Below are 23721 nucleotides of genomic sequence, written 5' to 3' on the forward strand. Positions count from 1 at the left end.
ATTGACCAGGTCAAACCAGCTGCCACGTTTTCTCAAAAAGCAACAATCAAAACAAAAGCTTCAAAGACCTCCACCAATTATTCAAGTTCGCTGTTGAATGAAATGCCTACTTGTGTGATATTCCAGGCCTGTAATTTTATTTGGCATCTTGAGATGGTTGATGACTAACACACTTAAATGATTACCACCACATATATTGAATACTTTTCAAATCATCAAATGTATTCTTTGAAATAGGCCTAAACACATGCATGCTTTTGAAGTGTCCAATTCTTACAGTCCTCAAGAATGCCCTGAAACGTGTCAGCTGACTTACTCAACTGACTAGGAAGTGATCTGGTAAGCAACCATTATACATGAAAATAGCACAGATGTGTTTCACAGCTTCATCTGTTATTCCCATTTGCAATGAATAAAGATATTGCTATTTACGATCTGTATCAGACTTTAAAATCATCACAGAAATTATTATAATTTCAATACATGAAATATCTGCTTTTAACACACAGTAAACAAAAGGCTGAATGGGCCTGAATTGCTCACCTGATTCTATAGCAACTTTGAAGTTGATCTAGGTCATTTCTGCAGATACTATCTTAAAGCTGATTACCACCTTATTCAAATATCAGAGTAAGCTAGGCTTATTCATGTCAATAAATTTTTATTCCAGCATACTATTGGCCTAATATCAGATCTTGGAGTCTCTTGGCTATCGAGAAATCATTGTTTAAAGAGTTTCGCCTGTTTGACCCCTGTCACCTTGACTGTAGGTTAGGCTCATTCATTTGAACAATCTTACAGCCCTTCATAAGCCAAGCCTGCTATACAGACCCAATATCAAGTCCCTGGGCTTCATGGTTATTGAGAAGAATTCATTTAATAGATTTTAACCTATTTGACCCCTGTGACCTTGAATGTAGGTCAAGGTCCTTCATTTGAAGAAACATGGTAGCCCATCATCCAAGCATGCTACAGACCTAATATCAAGTTCCTGGGCCTCTTGGTTATTGAGTAGAAATTGTTCAAAGATTTTAGCCTATCTAACCCCTGTGACCTGGAATGTACATCAAAGTCATTCATTTCAATAAACATGGTAGCCCTTCAGCCCAGCATGCTACAGACCAAATATCAACATCCTGGGCCTCTTGCAATCGGTTATTGAGATGTTAAAAAATTTAAGCCTATTTGACCCCTGTGAGTAACGTTGTCAATATTTGTAAGTTATTAACTATAGCTATCATATAGCAGACAATTTGCCTATCTGTTAACAGTTGAGGGAATTAAAATTATTCAAAATACGTTAATATTTACAACTTTTATACAAAAGAAATTTTGGTCACAGACCTTATCAGGGAGCGAGGAACATCTGTTAAAACGACACCTATTTGAGCTGGCGCACTGCGTATGCTCTTAATTATAATCAATCATTTGTGGTTGATAAGGGAGAAATAGTAAGGCTGTGTACAACGTTTAACCCAACAGTGTCACCTAGCTAGTAGGAGTTATAGCTTACATGGTGTTGTCTACTGAGTATATATACACTGGTATACATGTGCTTCACAGTTTTTGCTAGAAATAGAGATTAAACTTAAATTTTCCTAAATTATAAGAATTTGAGTTGATATCGAATAATTTTGATTATCACAAACATAATACCTATTGTCTGGCATCACAGCCATGAATGCACAGTTAGGCTAAAAATCAGTTTACATCTGATGATTTTTCAACTGATGGGTTAGTTCTCAGGGGCTATAAATAGTAAATACTAACAACCAGTCTTAGACTACGAGTATATAGCTACCTGTTATCTTTAAGGTGATGACGAAGAAAGTCATTGCCCACAAGTTTGATGGCCTTCTCTGGAGTTATCAGGACTAGGTTTACGCCAGACCCTGCAGAAGATAAACGACTGTATATTATTGTCAAATAGAATTCCACTGGATCTAAATCCCCTCCTGCTCAATACACTTGAATTTTGTTGATTGTGTTAAAAAAGAGAAGTTAAAAGTAATCTAATGAACAACTTGGAGTTAAGTACAAATGTTGACACCACCGCCTAAAAATAACATGTCTCAAAGGGGTGGTGATGGGGGATTGACTACTACCTACTGTATATCTCAAAGGGGTGGTGATGGGGGATTGACTACTACCTACTGTATATCTCAAAGGGGTGGTGATGGGGGATTGACTACTACCTACTGTATATCTCAAAGGGGAGGTGATGGGGGATTGACTACTGCCTACTGTATATCTCAAAGGGGTGGTGATGGGGGATTGACCACTACCTACTGTATATCTCAAAGGGGAGGTGATGGGGGATTGACTACTACCTACTGTATATCTCAAAGGGGTGGTGATGGGGGATTGACTACTACCTACCCCTGTATATCTCAAAGGGGAGGTGATGGGGGATTGACTACTACCTACTCCTGTATATCTCAAAGGGGTGGTGATGGGGGATTGACCACTACCTACTGTATATCTCAAAGGGGTGGTGATGGGGGATTGACTACTACCTACCCCTGTATATCTCAAAGGGGGTGGTGATGGGGGATTGACTACTACCTACTCCTGTATATCTCAAAGGGGTGGTGATGGGGGATTGACTACTACCTACCTGTATATCTCAAAGGGGTGGTGATGGGGGATTGACTACTACCTACTCCTGTATATCTCAAAGGGGTGGTGATGGGGGACTGACTACTACCTACCCCTGTATATCTCAAAGGGGTGGTGATGGGGGACTGACTACTACCTACCCCTGTATATCTCAAAGGGGTGGTGATGGGGGATTGACTACTACCTACTCCTGTATATCTCAAAGGGGTGGTGATGGGGGACTGACTACTACCTACCCCTGTATATCTCAAAGGGGTGGTGATGGGGGACTGACTACTACCTACCCCTGTATATCTCAAAGGGGAGGTGATGGGGGACTGACTACTACCTACCCCTGTATATCTCAAAGGGGTGGTGATGGGGGACTGACTACTACCTACCCCTGTATATCTCAAAGGGGTGGTGATGGGGGATTGACTACTACCTACTGTATATCTCAAAGGGGAGGTGATGGGGGATTGACTACTACCTACCCCTGTATATCTCAAAGGGGTGGTGATGGGGGATTGACTACTACCTACTGTATATCTCAAAGGGGTGGTGATGGGGGATTGACTACTACCTACTGTATATCTCAAAGGGGAGGTGATGGGGGATTGACTACTACCTACTGTATATCTCAAAGGGGTGGTGATGGGGGATTGACTACTACCTACTGTATATCTCAAAGGGGAGGTGATGGGGGATTGACTACTACCTACCGTATATCTCAAAGGGGTGGTGATGGGGGATTGACTACTACCTACTCCTGTATATCTCAAAGGGGTGGTGATGGGGGATTGACTACTACTTACTGTATATCTCAAAGGGGAGGTGATGGGGGACTGACTACTACCTACTGTATATCTCAAAGGGGAGGTGATGGGGGATTGACTACTACCTACTGTATATCTCAAAGGGGTGGTGATGGGGGATTGACTACTACCTACCCCTGTATATCTCAAAGGGGTGGTGATGGGGGATTGACTACTACCTACTCCTGTATATCTCAAAGGGGAGGTGATGGGGGACTGACTACTACCTACCCCTGTATATCTCAAAGGGGTGGTGATGGGGGACTGACTACTACCTACTGTATATCTCAAAGGGGTGGTGATGGGGGACTGACTACTACCTACTGTATATCTCAAAGGGGAGGTGATGGGGGATTGACTACCTACTCCTGTATATCTCAAAGGGGTGGTGATGGGGGACTGACTACTACCTACTCCTGTATATCTCAAAGGGGAGGTGATGGGGGACTGACTACTACCTACTGTATATCTCAAAGGGGTGGTGATGGGGGATTGACTAATACCTACCGTATATCTCAAAGGGGTGGTGATGGGGGATTGACTACTACCTACTCCTGTATATCTCAAAGGGGAGGTGATGGGGGATTGACTACTACCTACCCCTGTATATCTCAAAGGGGAGGTGATGGGGGATTGACTACTACCTACCCCTGTATATCTCAAAGGGGAGGTGATGGGGGATTGACTACTACCTACCGTATATCTCAAAGGGGTGGTGATGGGGGACTGACTACTACCTACTGTATATCTCAAAGGGGAGGTGATGGGGGATTGACTACTACCTACCGTATATCTCAAAGGGGTGGTGATGGGGGATTGACTACTACCTACCGTATATCTCAAAGGGGTGGTGATGGGGGATTGACTACTACCTACCGTATATCTCAAAGGGGTGGTGATGGGGGATTGACTACTACCTACCGTATATCTCAAAGGGGAGGTGATGGGGGATTGACTACTACCTACCGTATATCTCAAAGGGGTGGTGATGGGGGACTGACTACTACCTACCGTATATCTCAAAGGGGTGGTGATGGGGGATTGACTACTACCTACCCCTGTATATCTCAAAGGGGTGGTGATGGGGGATTGACTACTACCTACCCCTGTATATCTCAAAGGGGTGGTGATGGGGGATTGACTACTACCTACCCCTGTATATCTCAAAGGGGAGGTGATGGGGGATTGACTACTACCTACCCCTGTATATCTCAAAGGGGTGGTGATGGGGGATTGACTACTACCTACTCCTGTATATCTCAAAGGGGAGGTGATGGGGGACTGACTACTACCTACTGTATATCTCAAAGGGGTGGTGATGGGGGATTGACTACTACCTACTGTATATCTCAAAGGGGAGGTGATGGGGGATTGACTACTACCTACCCCTGTATATCTCAAAGGGGAGGTGATGGGGGATTGACTACTACCTACTGTATATCTCAAAGGGGTGGTGATGGGGGACTGACTACTACCTACTGTATATCTCAAAGGGGAGGTGATGGGGGATTGACTACTACCTACCGTATATCTCAAAGGGGTGGTGATGGGGGATTGACTACTACCTACCGTATATCTCAAAGGGGTGGTGATGGGGGATTGACTACTACCTACTCCTGTATATCTCAAAGGGGTGGTGATGGGGGATTGACTACTACTTACTGTATATCTCAAAGGGGAGGTGATGGGGGACTGACTACTACCTACCCCTGTATATCTCAAAGGGGAGGTGATGGGGATTGACTACTACCTACTGTATATCTCAAAGGGGTGGTGATGGGGGATTGACTACTACCTACCCCTGTATATCTCAAAGGGGAGGTGATGGGGATTGACTACTACCTACTGTATATCTCAAAGGGGTGGTGATGGGGGATTGACTACTACCTACCCCTGTATATCTCAAAGGGGTGGTGATGGGGGACTGACTACTACCTACCCCTGTATATCTCAAAGGGGAGGTGATGGGGATTGACTACTACCTACTGTATATCTCAAAGGGGTGGTGATGGGGGACTGACTACTACTTACTGTATATCTCAAAGGGGTGGTGATGGGGGATTGACTAATACCTACTCCTGTATATCTCAAAGGGGTGGTGATGGGGGATTGACTACTACCTACTCCTGTATATCTCAAAGGGGAGGTGATGGGGGACTGACTACTACCTACTGTATATCTCAAAGGGGTGGTGATGGGGGACTGACTACTACCTACCGTATATCTCAAAGGGGTGGTGATGGGGGATTGACTACTACCTACTGTATATCTCAAAGGGGTGGTGATGGGGGACTGACTACTACCTACCGTATATCTCAAAGGGGTGGTGATGGGGGATTGACTACTACCTACTGTATATCTCAAAGGGGAGGTGATGGGGGATTGACTACTACCTACTGTATATCTCAAAGGGGTGGTGATGGGGGATTGACTACTACCTACTGTATATCTCAAAGGGGTGGTGATGGGGGACTGACTACTACCTACCGTATATCTCAAAGGGGTGGTGATGGGGGATTGACTACTACCTACTGTATATCTCAAAGGGGTGGTGATGGGGGACTGACTACTACCTACTCCTGTATATCTCAAAGGGGTGGTGATGGGGGACTGACTACTACCTACCGTATATCTCAAAGGGGTGGTGATGGGGGACTGACTACTACCTACTCCTGTATATCTCAAAGGGGTGGTGATGGGGGACTGACTACTACCTACTGTATATCTCAAAGGGGTGGTGATGGGGGACTGACTACTACCTACCGTATATCTCAAAGGGGTGGTGATGGGGGATTGACTACTACCTACTCCTGTATATCTCAAAGGGGTGGTGATGGGGGACTGACTACTACCTACTGTATATCTCAAAGGGGTGGTGATGGGGGACTGACTACTACCTACCGTATATCTCAAAGGGGAGGTGATGGGGGATTGACTAATACCTACTGTATATCTCAAAGGGGTGGTGATGGGGGATTGACTACTACCTACTCCTGTATATCTCAAAGGGGAGGTGATGGGGGATTGACTACTACCTACTGTATATCTCAAAGGGGTGGTGATGGGGGATTGACTACTACCTACTCCTGTATATCTCAAAGGGGTGGTGATGGGGGATTGACTACTACCTACTGTATATCTCAAAGGGGTGGTGATGGGGGATTGACTACTACCTACCGTATATCTCAAAGGGGTGGTGATGGGGGATTGACTACTACCTACCCCTGTATATCTCAAAGGGGTGGTGATGGGGGACTGACTACTACCTACTGTATATCTCAAAGGGGTGGTGATGGGGGATTGACTACTACCTACTGTATATCTCAAAGGGGTGGTGATGGGGGATTGACTACTACCTACCCCTGTATATCTCAAAGGGTGGTGATGGGGGATTGACTACTACCTACCGTATATCTCAAAGGGGAGGTGATGGGGGACTGACTACTACCTACTGTATATCTCAAAGGGGTGGTGATGGGGGACTGACTACTACCTACTGTATATCTCAAAGGGGAGGTGATGGGGATTGACTACTACCTACTGTATATCTCAAAGGGGTGGTGATGGGGGATTGACTACTACCTACCCCTGTATATCTCAAAGGGGTGGTGATGGGGGACTGACTACTACCTACTGTATATCTCAAAGGGGTGGTGATGGGGGATTGACTACTACCTACCGTATATCTCAAAGGGGAGGTGATGGGGGACTGACTACTACCTACTGTATATCTCAAAGGGGTGGTGATGGGAGATTGACTACTACCTACCGTATATCTCAAAGGGGTGGTGATGGGGGACTGACTACTACCTACTGTATATCTCAAAGGGGTGGTGATGGGGGACTGACTAATACCTACTGTATATCTCAAAGGGGTGGTGATGGGAGATTGACTACTACCTACCCCTGTATATCTCAAAGGGGTGGTGATGGGGGATTGACTACTACCTACTGTATATCTCAAAGGGGAGGTGATGGGAGATTGACTACTACCTACCCCTGTATATCTCAAAGGGGTGGTGATGGGGGATTGACTACTACCTACTGTATATCTCAAAGGGGTGGTGATGGGGGACTGACTACTACCTACTCCTGTATATCTCAAAGGGGAGGTGATGGGGGATTGACTACTACCTACCCCTGTATATCTCAAAGGGGAGGTGATGGGGGACTGACTACTACCTACCCCTGTATATCTCAAAGGGGTGGTGATGGGGGATTGACTAATACCTACTGTATATCTCAAAGGGGAGGTGATGGGAGATTGACTACTACCTACCCCTGTATATCTCAAAGGGGTGGTGATGGGGGATTGACTACTACCTACTGTATATCTCAAAGGGGAGGTGATGGGAGATTGACTACTACCTACCCCTGTATATCTCAAAGGGGTGGTGATGGGGGATTGACTACTACCTACTGTATATCTCAAAGGGGAGGTGATGGGAGATTGACTACTACCTACCCCTGTATATCTCAAAGGGGTGGTGATGGGGGATTGACTACTACCTACTGTATATCTCAAAGGGGTGGTGATGGGGGATTGACTACTACCTACCCCTGTACATTCCAAAGAATCCTTCATTTCTGTAGGTTTTTGAAAAGCAGTCCCACCTGTGATAATGGAAATAAAACAAAATAATAGTTAATGAAAATTGTACATGCATATATTAAAAGACATCTGAACCTCGATTCAAAATTCAAAATTTAATACAAATAGATTTGGCTATGATGTTAAGGGGTTAAGTTTTAACTCATTAAAACTACAATTGGGTCAGTTGACTTAGTTATACAAAAAGATATAATAATATATTTATTACATTGTAATGTTTTTACAATAACAACATCGAATATTTTAGAAATTGTGATATCGTACTTGGATCATACCTACATACAGTGTGTGGTTAATGGAGAGATTTTTAAACCTATAGACTTACAGGCTGCGGTAGAGAAGCTGGCCATTAGGTCCTGGCTGTTGATTCTGTAGCCGTGTCTTTGTCAGGTCGATGGGGAACACACAGGTTACCCCTACTATTCCCGCTATACCCCCATTGATTACTTTAGGAATTAACCTGGAAGAATCAACAATCAAAGTTAAACATTTCACAGTGACACAATTCTAAATCATCGAATTCCTGTAATCTTTTGTAAAAGTGGAGATTCTGTTTGGCTAATCTGATACCTCAGACTAGAAGGATTTTAGCTTGGTAGTATAGTGATTGCTTTGAGAAGAGGATGCTAAATCAAGCTTTGGCTTTATTACTTAATTGATATGTACTCAGTCATATAAATTATATGGCAAGATTCAAAAACATTTAATTATTATTTTTTGTTATTTCCATCCTTTCACCTTTAACTATTTATTATTACCAAATAAATTTCATACAGATGTTTCTTATTTAAATCAAACTTAATCAGTGAATCTGTATGATTAGTACAAGAGGCCTATAGATCCTGTATTGCCCACTTTAATATTTCAGTGATCATGGCAAACACTCCATTTTCAGTTATATTACGAATACTGTCTGAGTTTGGGATCTGTCACTCGCTATTATGTAATTCAATCAAAACTGTCTTTTAATTAACATTTAGCTTTCTGGTTCAGTTCCAAATATCTGGACTTGAAATGGAATCACTATTGATGAGACTCCAGCCCTTTATATGCCTCCCATATTAACAGTTCATTGTCAGCTATTGTAGCCCCACCATGATACTGACGACAGACAAACAGATACATTGTACTCTAGTATGGCAAAAAGTTACCTTGGTGCTTCTGCCCAGGTGACTTGATAAAAATACTTACGAAAACTCCATCAAACAGTAATTTGCTTGGCAAAATTTAAAGACAGTGACTTCAGCTGGTAATCACTATATTGTCCTGAGTTGTTATTTCATGAAATTTCCAGTAGTGACCAGTCTCTGCCTTAATTGTGTTAAGATGGACCACACCTTCTTGTGATGAGCACCTCAGCTATTCCAGTCACTCAGGTATTGTCTTCCTTTAATGTGTGGCACTGACTCCTGAAATCAAAGTAAAACTATAATAATAATTAGTAACAATACTTCCCTAAACAACCCGTACAGTCACTTATGAAGTTTGGGAAAAGAGGCAATGTTGTTTCCTAGTCCCCACAGTCACTAATCAAGCTTAGAGAAGAGGCAATGGTGACCACTAAGTCCTCAGAGTCACTAATCAAGCTTAGAGAAGAGGCAATGATGTGGCAATATTGGTGTAATGAAGCTTAGAGAAGTGGCAATGTTGTTATAATGAAGCTTAAAGAAGTGGCAATATTGTTGTAATGAAGCTTAGAGAAGCGGCAATATTGTTATAATGAAGCTTAGAGAAGTGGCAATGTTGTTATAATGAAGCTTAGAGAAGTGGCAATATTGTTGTAATGAAGCTTAGAGAAGTGGCAATGTTGTTATAATGAAGCTTAGAGAAGTGGCAATATTGTTCCCCAAGTCCTTTAATATGCCTATATACATCAAATCACATAATAATAATAATGTATATACAGTGCAACTTCCAAGAACCGAACCTTCTAAAAACCGAACACCTCTGAATACCAAACAAATTGTCATTGTATGGAATTGGTCCTTCTTTATCATAGTATTAAAAAACTTCCAAATACCGATCCCTCTGAATTCCAAACACCAAACCGATTTTGTGACCGGTTCCTGTTAAAATATACCAAAAATTACTTCTGAAAACCGGCCTTACCTGAGCGATTATGACACGAGGTCAGGCCAGTCAACCGTGAAACAACACCCATGATGGGTATTGTGTGAAGCCTAATTGTCTCAGGGCCTACGTATACATGTAGGTGATTTGTACAGGTATCCAATATATACCCCAAGGGGGGCATTATGACGGTAGGCTGAGTGTATAATCAACACGACAATTATGAAACAATGCCACACTTCATTGAAGCCAGCGGTTTGTTTATCTTTTCAATGCAAGTAGAGCTAGAAGCCCAATCGCGAGTTTCGTATCTAATTTAAATGAGGCCCAAAGGGGGTTGTTTTTGCATGGTCGTAAATGAAGCCTGTAATGTTTTTTAGACAATACCGATGTCGGAAATACAACCGCAGTATCAACTGATCAATTGTAATTAATATTGAAACAAAAAATCTTCACACCCTTTCAAATTTTTCGATGTGTAAAATATTCCGTATCGGCCCCATCCACATGACGAAGCTTCACCGGATGTAACAAAATGCAGGTCGATCGTAAAGTGCAGTTATAAATGTAAAAATACTGTTTAAAACTACAGTTATATTTATTTGTCTTTCTTATATAATCTGCAATATATATATGGATTGACTTTCATAATAATCATATTATTCAGATAAACCAAATTGTCTACGCATGTAGTAGGTCGTGCCGGTTTGTAATCGGGTACATTCTAACAAAACATCGTCCCGACCAATTATATGCGACTTGTCATTTTTCTGTCAACTTCTCCAAACTGAACCCTCTGTAAACCGAATGAATATCCTTGTCCCGTGCATGTTCGGTTTATAGAGGTTCCACTGTACAATCTAAATTTTGACCAATTTGAAAATCTCCTTTTAGTTACTATGGCTACAAAACTTGTTTGAACTATATTACAGCTTTGTTTGGCATCCCTCATAACCACTATGAAAATTTTTCCACCAAGCAACAAAACCTTTTCAAAATGTTACGATTATGTTCAGTATATTAGTAACTGGAAACTCCCTCTGAACTAATTTAGGAGGAAATCAGAAAATATCTTAAAACATTCTCATTTAAATCTTTTTTATTGATTTTCAACACAATTAATTACTGTAACAGCGGATATTTTCGTGTGTTGAAATTCTTGTAACTATAATGTTGAGAATATATTTTCTCGCTGCAATGTCATTGGGCATGTATCATCTGAGTATGAGTTATCTCCCTTTTCCTCCTACTTGGATATTTGTCAAGGTACCCGATAAGTACTCAAACTTGAATAGTACTTACATATTGTTATAGAGTTAGTACTAATTACACTTGGTCAGTATTGGAGCAGTTAGAGGTTTGAATTTCAAGAAGGACAGTTCTACTAAATGATGCTACACCAATGGTTGAAATCTCATTACTTATCACTTTTCAAATTAATATACATGTAGCCATGTCTCAATTAATTGAGCAACCATGACAACATCACACATGGATGACATGATGCTTGAATGCCGACATGGTTTACCAGTCTTGGATTTTGTTGTATTAAGATCATTTGATGGAAATATATTCGCACAAGTGTCAACATTTATACATATTAATATGTTCGTGTGTGGATATTTTTCGCAAAGATATAATAATCCTGAAATAAGCTAATTTTTGACGCCACAAACATTTCCACTTTTGCAATAATGACATGATATAACAAGTAATACAACATGGAGATATGTAATAATAAGTAATTACAAATCACACTCAACCTCTTTATGGTATATGATATTATGGATACAAACGGATAAATGCCTTTATTTTTCTGTGTTAGTAGTTTAAACGTTTTTGAATTATTGCTAGAAGAATGACTAATCAATTGTGCAATAACTTTGTTAGAGGCCCTGGAGAGGACCTGTATCGCTCATCTGGATATTTCATTAATTGTGGAATTGGAGAGGTTGAGAAGGAGGTAACTACACTGTCTAATTACACTGTGACGGTTGGTATGAGCACATTATTGTTACTGTATTTGAAATGATAGAATCTTCATGCTACATGTATGTGTCATTATAGTAAGGAAGGAGGCCACCATTTATCTGTGACATATAAGGTATACACTATAGGAGTTATTTCCCTTCCACTACATGTACAACAGTCTATGAAAGCTTATCCCTCTTGCTGTCATGGCCCAGTTAATAACACATTGATTAAAGTGTAAATTGTATTTAATCTACTGTCCAACAATACAAACAGATGTTCATTATCTATTTTGAATGACTTTTTAATCTATATTAGCAGTTTTCATAATTTTTTGTCAACTTTTAAAGTTTTAACTGAAGTCCAAATAAAAAGTATTGTGCTTTTCAAAAATCAATTTCTGATTAGTATACTGTAATGTATAGAGGTAACAATGTATAGAGGGTAACAATGTATAGAGGGTTACAATGTATAGAGGTAACAATGTATAGACGGTTACAATGTATAGAGGGTTACAATGTATAGAGGTTTACAATGTATAGAGGGTTATAATGTATAGAGGGTTACAATGTATAGAGGGTTACAATGTATAGAGGGTTATAATGTATAGAGGGTTATAATGTATAGAGGGTTACAATGTATAGAGGTTTACAATGTATAGAGGGTTATAATGTATAGAGGGTTACAATGTATAGAGGTAACAATGTATAGAGGGTTACAATATATAGAGGGTAACAATGTATAGAGGGTTACAATGTATAGAGGGTTACAATGTATAGAGGGTTATAATGTATAGAGGGTTAAAATGTATAGAGGTAACAATGTATAGAGGTAACAATGTATAGAGGGTTACAATGTATAGAGGGTTACAATGTATAGAGGTAACAATGTATAGAGGGTTACAATGTATAGAGGTAACAATGTATAGAGGTAACAATGTATAGAGGGTAACAATGTATAGAGGTAACAATGTATAGAGGTAACAATGTATAGAGGGTAACAATGTATAGAGGTAACAATGTATAGAGGTAACAATGTATAGAGGGTTATAATGTATAGAGGGTTACAATGTATAGAGGTAACAATGTATAGAGGTAACAATGTATAGAGGGTTACAATGTATAGAGGGTTATAATGTATAGAGGGTTACAATGTATAGAGGTAACAATGTATAGAGGGTAACAATGTATAGAGTGTTACAATGTATAGAGATAACAATGTATAGAGGGTTACAATGTATAGAGGGTTATAATGTATAGAGGGTTATAATGTATAGAGGGTTACAATGTATAGAGGTAACAATGTATAGAGGGTAACAATGTATAGAGGGTTACAATGTATAGAGGTTACAATGTATAGGGGGGAAACAATGTATAGAGGGTTACAATGTATAGAGGGTTACAATGTATAGAGTGTTACAATATATAGAGGTAACAATGTATAGAGGGTTACAATGTATAGAGGTTACAATGTATAGAGGTAACAATGTATAGAGGTAACAATGTATAGAGGTAACAATGTATAGAGGTGACAATGTATAGAGGGTTACAATGTATAGAGGTAACAATGTATAGAGGTAACAATGTATAGAGGTAACAATGCATAGAGGGTTACAATGTATAGAGGTAACAATGTATAGAGGGTTACAATGTATAGAGGGTTACAATGTATAGAGGGTAACAATGTATAGAGGGTTATAATGTATAGAGGGTTATAATGTATAGAGGGTTATAATGTATAGAGGGTTATAATGTATAGAGGTGACAATGTATAGAGGGTTATAATGTATAGAGGTTACAATGTATAGAGGGTTACAATGTATAGAGGGTTACAATGAATAGAGGTTACAATGTATAGAGGTAACAATGTATAGAGGGTAACAATGTATAGAGGTTACAATTTATAGAGGGTTACAATGTATAGAGGGTTATAATGTATAGAGGGTTACAATGTATAAAGGAAACAATGTATAGAGGTTTACAATGGAAAGAGGGTTATAATGTATAGAGGTAACAATGTATAGAGGGTTACAATGTATAGAGGGTTACAATGTATAGAGGTAACAATGTATAGAGGGTTACAATGTATAGAGGTAACAATGTATAGAGGGTAACAATGTATAGAGGGTTACAATGTATAGAGGGTTACAATGTATAGAGGGTTACAATGTATAGAGGTTTACAATGTATAGAGTGTTATAATGTATAGAGGTTACAATGTATAGAGGTAACAATGTATAGAGGTAACAATGTATAGAGGGTTACAATGTATAGAGGGTTATAATGTATAGAGGGTTACAATGTATAGAGGGTTATAATGTATAGAGGTTACAATGTATAGAGGGTTACAATGTATAGAGGGTTATAATGTATAGAGGGTAACAATGTATAGAGGGTTACAATGTATAGAGGTAACAATGTATAGAGGGTAACAATGTATAGAGGGTAACAATGTATAGAGGGTTACAATGTATAGAGGTAACAATGTATAGAGGTAACAATGTATAGAGGGTTACAATGTATAGAGGTAACAATGTATAGAGGGTTACAATGTATAGAGGTAACAATGTATAGAGGTAACAATGTATAGAGGGTTATAATGTATAGAGGTAACAATGTATAGAGGAAGCAATGTATAGAGGGTTACAATGTATAGAGGGTTACAATGTATAGAGGGTTACAATGTATAGAGGTAACAATGTATAGAGGTAACAATGTATAGAGGGTTATAATGTATAGAGGGTAACAATTTATAGAGGGTTACAATGTATAGAGGGTTACAATGTATAGAGGTAACAATGTATAGAGGGTTACAATGTATAGAGGTAACAATGTATAGAGGTAACAATGTATAGAGGGTAACAATGTATAGAGGTAACAATGTATAGAGGGTTACAATGTATAGAGGTAACAATGTATAGAGGGTAACAATGTATAGAGGTAACAATGTATAGAGGGTTACAATGTATAGAGGGTTATAATGTATAGAGGTAACAATGTATAGAGGGTTACAATGTATAGAGGTAACAATGTATAGAGGGTTACAATGTATAGAGGGTTACAATGTATAGAGGTAACAATGTATAGAGGTAACAATGTATAGAGGTAACAATGTATAGAGGGTTACAATGTATAGAGGGTTATAATGTATAGAGGGTTATAATGTAGAGGGTTACAATGTATAGAGGGTTATAATGTATAGAGGGTTATAATGTATAGAGGGTAACAATGTATAGAGGGTTATAATGTATAGATGTAACAATGTATAGAGGGTTATAATGTATAGATGTAACAATGTATAGAGGTAACAATGTATAGAGGTTACAATGTTAGAATGTATAGTTAACAGAGGGTAACAATGTATAGAGGGTTACAATGTATAGAGGTAACAATGTATAGAGGGTTACAATGTATAGAGGTAACAATGTATAGAGGTTACAATGTTAGAATGTATAGTTAACAGAGGGTAACAATGTATAGAGGGTTACAATGTATAGAGGTAACAATGTATAGAGGGTTACAATGTATAGTTAACAGAGGGTTACAATGTTTGTATGGTTACAATTGATAGCACCAATCTCATACACAAAAACACAAAAGAATTACATGTCAATGATATTTGTAGGTCATTTAACCAGTAATAGGTTGTTGTCTCCTGACATGTTGTAAGCATTAATACACATGTCTGTTGATGTAATCTGTCCTATGTACCAGAATGTACCATCAATCTTACAATACGGCTTACCTTATCTCTGTGGGTAGCAGTCTCCCAGATAAACATTGAGTTGTCTGGCTCAAGATACACTGTTATATAGTGGGAGTCTGACAATGGCAGACAGTGCAATGGCACTCAGATGACATAAAAATCAATAGATCCTAGCCACACCTTCATTCCATTAGATAGCCTTCAGTTAATCACATCTGTAGCAGCTGTGAACCAAATCAGTTAGAACTGGAAATAGTACCTAGTACATGTACTTGAACCAGTGCCTTATAACATATTAGGATACAAGCCTACAATGATCTAATTAGGGTTTTTTAGCATTTTGTGAAAAGCCCTATTGGAATCGTTAATTTTCTTATTCTTCATTTTTTTTCTGCTATATTTTGTGGCCCCTTAATCTTTTCATTGGTAGGTAAGATGTTCAAAGTCTGTCAAGTATAGAATAGGACATATAATAAAGAAGTCCTTGCAACATTTAATTTGTACATGTAGGTCAAAAATCAAATATGACAGCCATGTATGTCATACCTTGAAATTTATAAATGGCCAAATGGCCGAAATTCAAAACCATTTGATATGATACCTTTTATTTCTGTCATTTCTAGAACCTATTGGGCTAATTTTTTCCCATTACATGTTATTATACATGTATGTACAAACAAGAGGCCCAGAGGGCCTGTATCGCTCACCTTGATTTCATGAGATATGAAACAAGAATAATGATTAAGTATATATGTCACTGGTATTGCTATGTCAATATATAAATCATAGGCATTTTATATATGGGTACGTGAGGTTTTTATGCCAAAAATGCATTAATCCATGAAATGAAATTGACTTTTGGCGCAACCCCAGATGATACCACACAAATGTGAGCGATATCCATTGCTTAGTTTCAGAAAAGAAGTTGTTTAAACCAATTGACCCCTTTTGACCCCGCCCTCTGCACCCCGGGGTCAGTTCCTTCCATTATAAAATTTTGAATCCCTAACCAAAAGGATGCTACCAATCAAATATGAGCTGTTTCATAGAAGAAGTTGTTCATATCAATTTAGCCAAATTGACCCTTTTTGGCCCCACCCCTAAGTCCCCTGGGGGGGTCAACCCCAAAATTTGTACAATTTTGAATCCCCACTCCATGACCATGCTACCATACAAATGTGAGTGATATCCATTGCTTAGTTTCAGAGAAGAAGTTGTTTATATCCATTCTGCCAAAATGACCCCTTTTGGCCCCGCCTCTTAGCTCCCCGGGGGTCAGCTCTGTCATTTATACAGTTTTGAATCCCTACCCCGGGGGTTGTACCAGGCAAATATGAGTGATATCCATAGCTTAGTTTCAGAGAAGAAGTTGTTTATATCAATTTAGCCAAATTGACCCCTTTTGGCCCCTGCCCCTCAGGCCCCAGGTAGGTCGGCCCCACCATTTGTACAATTTTGAATCCTGGCCCCAAAGGGATGCTCACAGTCAAATATGAGCAATATCCTTTGCTTGGTTTCAGAGGAGAAGTTGTTCATATCAATTTAGCCAAATTAACCCCAATTGGCCCCGCCCCTCAGGCCCCCGTGGGGTCAGCCTCACCATTTGTACAATTTTGAATCCCCACCCCATAGTGATGCTACCAGGCAAATATGAGCAATATCCATTGCTCGGTTTCAGAGGAGAAGTCGTTTATATCAATATAGCCCAATTGACCACATTTGGCCCCGCCCCTCAGGCCCCTGGGGGGTCAGCCCAGTCATTTGTACAATTTTGAATCCCCACTCAATAGCGATGGTACCAGGCAAATATAAGCAATATACATTGCTCAGTTTCAGAGAAGAAGTCGTTTATATCAATATAGCCCAATTGACCACATTTGGCCCCGCCCCTCAAGCCCCCAGGGGGTCAGCCCCATCATTTGTACAGTTTTGAATTCCCACCCCATAGTGATGCTACCAGGCAAATATGAGTGATATCCATTGCTTGGTTTCAGAGAAGTCGTTTATATTAATATAGCCAAATTGACCCCTTTTGGCCCCACCCCTCAGACCCCTGGGGGGGTCAGCCCCACCATTTGTACAATTTTGAGTCCACACCCCATAGGGATGCTTCTGACACAATTTCGTCAAATTCTGATCAGTGGTTATGAAGAAGAAGTCAATTGTTGACGGACGGACGGACGACGGACGTAACAGTATGGCATAAGCTGCTTAGCTCACCTTGGTCCTTTGGACTAGGTGAGCTAAAAAGGTTAAATCAAAATCATCACTAATTGGTCAAAGGTCAAAATTTTTTCAAAATTAATTTTTCAAAAATTCTTTTTGTAATCGAAGCAATACGTCATCACACAGGATTTTATGTCTTTACTTTTTCTATGACATTCTCTGTTTGCACATATCACCATTTTCCTTTTATCGTATAACAATAACAATATGTTAAAAAGGATTTTTCTCTTGTTTCAATGAGATTTTTTTACATTTGTTGCATAAAAGTTTTCCAAGATAGTCGTGGCCGCCATGACATTGAACATAATTTTTTTCTTTTTTTTGATTTTAGGAACTAGCTGAGGTTTTTTCCATCGTAGTTAACAACCTTTGTGGTAGCCAATAAGCAGTCAAGCCAAATGCTGTTTAACAAGATGAGCTACTCAATGACCTAACCTTTGCAGAAAAGATTGCATGATGTTACCAACCACCCAATCGAAGTTCAATATTTCTTTACTTAATTATTCAAGGTAGAGTTGATGTTTGATCGTGATGGCATCAACAAGATGAGTATTGAAGCACTATGGCTCTCACACCTGTGGAATATTAAATGAAGAACTGAAACCATACAGTTGGCTAAATCAATAGGCTGAGTTATCTGATGTGTACTGTTATTTATCATGTATAGTTTATGTTGATTGTGGAAGTTTAATACAATATTATATGTTGAAAAATATCCCGCCATTCTGACGATATTTCAATATTATGTTACAATCCATTACGAAGCCAGGACTTTTTTGGGCCATTAATGGACACCATTCCCAATTGAAATAATTCAGATTGAAGTGAAATTCCCAAAATTTGCAATTTACTTCTGTAAAGATCTTTTTCCAATTCACCAACATGCTTCTAAATATAAACAATTTCAATACATATATACGTACTTATATTCAAATTGTACAATTCATGATTTTTTTAAATATTTTATTTAAACAAGAGGCCCAGAGGGCCTGAATCGCTCACCTGGTTTCATGAGATATGAAACAAGAATGATGCTTAAGTATATTTGTTGCTGGTATTGCTATGTCAATATATATCATAAGCATTTTATATGGGTACATGTACATTGGTTTTATTTTAATACTAAAAATGCCAAAAGGTGCATTAATCCATGAAATGCAATTGACTTTTGGCGCGACCCCATAGGGATGCTACCACACAAATGTGAGTGATATCCATTGCTTAGTTTCAGAGAAGATCTTGTTTAGACCAATTGACCCCTTTTGACCCTGCCCTCTGCCCACTGGGGGGTCAGCTCCTTCCTTTATACAATTTTGAATCCCTACCCCTGCCCCAATAGGATGCTAATAGTCAAATATGAGCTGTTTCAGAGAAGTTGTTCATATCAATTTAGCAAAATTGACCCCTTTTGGCCCAGCCCCTGAGCCTCCAAGGGGTCGGCCCCATCATTTGTACAATTTTGAATCCTTAATCCAAGGGAATGCTACCAGTCACATATTAAAGATATCCATTGCTTAGTTTCAGAGAAAAAGTTGTTTATATCAATTCTGCCAAAATAACCCCTTTTGGCCCCGCCTCTTAGGTCCCCTGGGGTCAGCCCTGTCATTTGTACAATTTTGAATTCCTACCCTAGGGGGTTAATTGCTACCAGGCAAATATGAGTGATATCCATTGCTTAGTTTCAGAGAAGAAGTTGTTTATATCAATTTAGCAGAATTGACCCCTTTTGGTCCCGCCCCTCAGCCCCCAGGGAGGTAGACCCACCATTTGTACAATTTTGAATCCCTACCCCAAAGTGATTCTCACAGTCAAAATTGAGCAATATTTATTGCTTAGTTTCAGAGGAGAAGTTGTTCATATCAATTTAGCCAATTGACCCCTCTTGGCCCCGCCCCTCAGGCCCCCCAGGGGTCAGCCACACCATTTGTACAATTTTGAATCCCCAACCCATATTGTTGCTACCAGGCAAATATGAGCAATATCCTTAGCTCGGTTTCAGAGAAGAAGTTGTTTAAATCAATATAGCCCAATTGAACACATTTGGCCTAGCCCCTCAGGCCCCTAGGGGGTCAGTCCCATCATTTGTACAATTTTGAATCCCCACCCCAAAGTGATGCTACCAGGCAAATATGAGTGATATCCATTGCTCAGTTCCAGAGAAGAAGTTGTAAATATCAATATAGCTATATTGACCCATTTTGGCCCCACCCCTCAGGCCCCTAGGAGGTCAGCCACACCATTTGTACAATTTTGAATCCCTACCTCATAGTGATGCTTCCAGGCAAATAGGAGCAATATCCTTTGCTCGGTTTCAAAGAAGAAGTTGTTTATATCAATATAGCCCAATTGAACACATTTGGCCCCGCCCTTCAGGCCCCTGGGGATCAGCCCCATCATTTGTACAATTTTGAATCCCCACCCCAAAGTAATGCTACCAGGCAAATATGAGTGATATCCATTGCTCAGTTCCAGAGAAGAAGTTGTTAATATCAATATAGCTATATTGACCCATTTTGGCCCCACCCCTCAGGCCCCTAGGGGGTCAGCACCACCATTTGTACAATTTTGAATCCCCACCTCATAGTGATGCTTCCAGGCAAATAGGAGCAATATCCTTTGCTCGGTTTCAGAGAAGAAGTTGTTTATATCAATATAGCCAAATTGACCCCTTTCGGCCCCGCCCTTCAGGCCCCTGGGGGTCAGCCCCATCATTTGTACAATTTTGAATCCCCACCCCAAAGTAATTAATGCTACCAGGCAAATATGAGCGATATCCATTGCTCGGTTTCAGAGAAGAAGTCGGTATAATCAATATAGCTATATTGACCCATTTTGGCCCCGCCCCTCAGGCCCCTAGGGGGTCAGTCCTATCATTTGTACAATTTTGAATCCCCACCCCAAAGTGATGCTACCAGGCAAATATGAGTGATATCCATTGCTCGGTTCCAGAGAAGAAGTCGTTAATATCAATATAGCTATATTGACCCATTTTGGCCCCGCCCCTCAGGCCCCTAGGGGGTCAGCACCACCATTTGTACAATTTTGAATCCCCACCTCATAGTGATGCTTCCAGGCAAATAGGAGCAATATCCTTTGCTCGGTTTCAGAGAAGAAGTTGTTTATATCAATATAGCCAAATTGACCCCTTTCGGCCCCGCCCTTCAGGCCCCTGGGGGGTCAGCCCCATCATTTGTACAATTTTGAGTCCCCTACCCATAGGGATGCTTCTGACCAAATTTGGTCAAATTCTGATCAGTGGCTATGAAGAAGAAGTCAATTGTTGACGGACGGACGGACGACGGACGACGGACGGACGACAGACGACGGACGACAGACGACGGACGCCACGGTATGGCATAAGCTTACCTTGGTCCTTCGGACCAGGTGAGCTAAAAATTTATTCGCTTCAACATTAGAAATGATCAAAAGCTACATCAAAAACGACCTTTTCTGTCCTGAGATATATAAAGCTTAAAAACTGCACGGTTACAACTTGAATTGGGTTGATACACTTGTTTCATTTGCATTCGGTCTGAAACGTACTTTTCATTACTATAAACAGTGAATAACCTTATCTTCTGTACAGGTTTGGTATATTGTTGGTAATGTCACAATGATCGATTTGTAATAAAAAATCAGTTGCTTAACTATACTTTTACAATGAATTCATAGCTTGTGAGTGGAATAAGATGTTAGACACACAAAACAAGAGGTCCAGAGGGCCTGTACTGCTCACCTGGTTGGATTTGACCAAACATCAAAATATTGTTCATGTTCAATTTATTAATACAATGTAGTTTTATTTGTTGATGCTGAAGAGTGCTATATATATGGTTATTGTGTGGGGATCTCAACTGGTTTAAAGATCTAACCCTGAAACAAAGTCCAGACTCCTTTGGGGTGTGACAAGATCTGAGGCATTGTTTTTACAACATGATTCACAGTGTTTACATCAGGATTGTGTTTATCTCTTGATGCCCAACAATGCTATATATTGTTATAGGGTGGGGATCTCAACAATTTCAAATATATAAACAAAGAAACTGTAAGTCCCTTGGGGTGGGGAAAAACCCAATTGGGCCTTAAATTTCACATCAGAATTGCATGTGATTATCCCTTGATGTCCAGCAATGCTACATATGGTTATGGGGTGGGGATCTCAACGGTTTCAAAAATATAACCAAGAAACTAAGTCTCTAGGGGTGGGGAAGACCCTAGGGCCTATTTCTACAACATGATTGTGTTTATCTCTTGATGCTCAGTGATGCTTTATTTAATAATGGGGCAGGGATCTCAAACAGAACGGTTTCAAAAATGGAACAAGCAATTTAAAAAGGACTAAGTTACTTCTATTGGGCCCAGCCCCTCTGGCCCCAGGGGGATCAGAGCCATTATTAATACAAAATCTGTTCCATTTCCCTGAAGGATGTTTCTGAGTGAATCTGGTTCAAACCCATTCATAACTTTTAGTCTAGCGATTTTAAAAGTTTACCTCTATTTCCCCTATTAGGCCCCACATACCCCTCTGGCCCCTAGGGATGTCAGTCACCATTTATGCAAAATCTATTCCCCTTCTCCACAAGATGTTCCTGAGCGAATTTGGTTCAAATCCATTCATAACTTTATGACAAAAGTAGCGATTTAAAGGAATTACCTCTATTTCCCCTACTCACCCGGGCCCCTGGTCTTTTACAGATTATGGTGTGTATGTATATACAATGTAAGTATGGTCTTTACAGATTATAGTGTATGTATATAAGTATGGTCTTTACAGATTATGGTGTGTATATAAGTATGGTCTTTACAGATTATGGTGTATGTATATAAGTATGGTCTGTAAGTAATATCTAATAAGTATGGTCTTTACAGATTATGGTGTATGTATATAAGTATGGTCTTTACAGATTATGGTGTGTATGTATAAGTATGGTCTTTACAGATTATGGTGTGTATGTATAAGTATGGTCTTTACAGATTATGGTGTGTATGTATATAAGTATGGTCTTTACAGATTATGGTGTATGTATACAAGTATTGTCTTTACAGATTATGGTGTATGTATATATATAAGTATGGTCTTTACAGATTATGGTGTATGTATATATGTATGGTCTTTACAGATTATGGTGTATGTATATAAGTATGGTCTTTACTGATTATGGTGTGTGTATATAAGTATGGTCTTTACAGATTATGGTGTATGTATATAAGTATGGTCTTTACAGATTATGGTGTATGTATATAAGTATGGTCTTTATAGATTATGGTGTATGTATGTATATAAGTATGGTCTTTACAGATTATGGTGTGTATATAAGTATGGTCTTTACAGATTATGGTGTATGTATATAAGTATGGTCTTTATAGATTATGGTGTATGTATGTATATAAGTATGGTCTTTACAGATTATGGTGTATGTATATAAGTATGGTCTTTACAGATTATAGTATGTATATAAGTATGGTCTTTACAGATTATGGTGTATGTATATAAGTATGGTCTTTACAGATTATGGTGTATGTATGTATAAGTATGGTCTTTACACATTATGGTGTATGTATATAAGTATGGTCTTTACAGATTATGGTGTGTATATAAGTATGGTCTTTACAGATTATGGTGTATGTATATATGTATGGTCTTTACAGATTATGGTGTATGTATATAAGTATGGTCTTTACAGATTATGGTGTATGTATATAAGTATGGTCTTTATAGATTAT

General features: G+C 39.4%; 1 protein-coding gene across 2 annotated transcripts in view; it reads right to left on the reverse strand.

Annotated features, from left to right (window-relative positions):
* The window catches only part of LOC117326820 (mitochondrial glutamate carrier 1-like), a 47611-nt gene that overhangs the window by 14456 nt on the left and 9434 nt on the right, over nucleotides 1–23721 (reverse strand). For both annotated transcript variants that reach the window (XM_033883556.1, XM_033883558.1), the window contains exons 2-5: nucleotides 9217–9434; nucleotides 8351–8485; nucleotides 7972–8027; nucleotides 1802–1892 (exon numbers count right to left, since the gene is read on the reverse strand). In XM_033883556.1, the coding sequence (XP_033739447.1) occupies nucleotides 1802–1892; nucleotides 7972–8027; nucleotides 8351–8485; nucleotides 9217–9227 (293 nt within the window). In that variant the 5' untranslated portion in view covers nucleotides 9228–9434. The remainder of the gene's footprint in view (nucleotides 1–1801; nucleotides 1893–7971; nucleotides 8028–8350; nucleotides 8486–9216; nucleotides 9435–23721) is intronic.

The sequence above is a fragment of the Pecten maximus genome, chromosome 5, assembly GCF_902652985.1.
Source record: "Pecten maximus chromosome 5, xPecMax1.1, whole genome shotgun sequence".
NCBI classification, from domain to species: domain Eukaryota; kingdom Metazoa; phylum Mollusca; class Bivalvia; order Pectinida; family Pectinidae; genus Pecten; species Pecten maximus.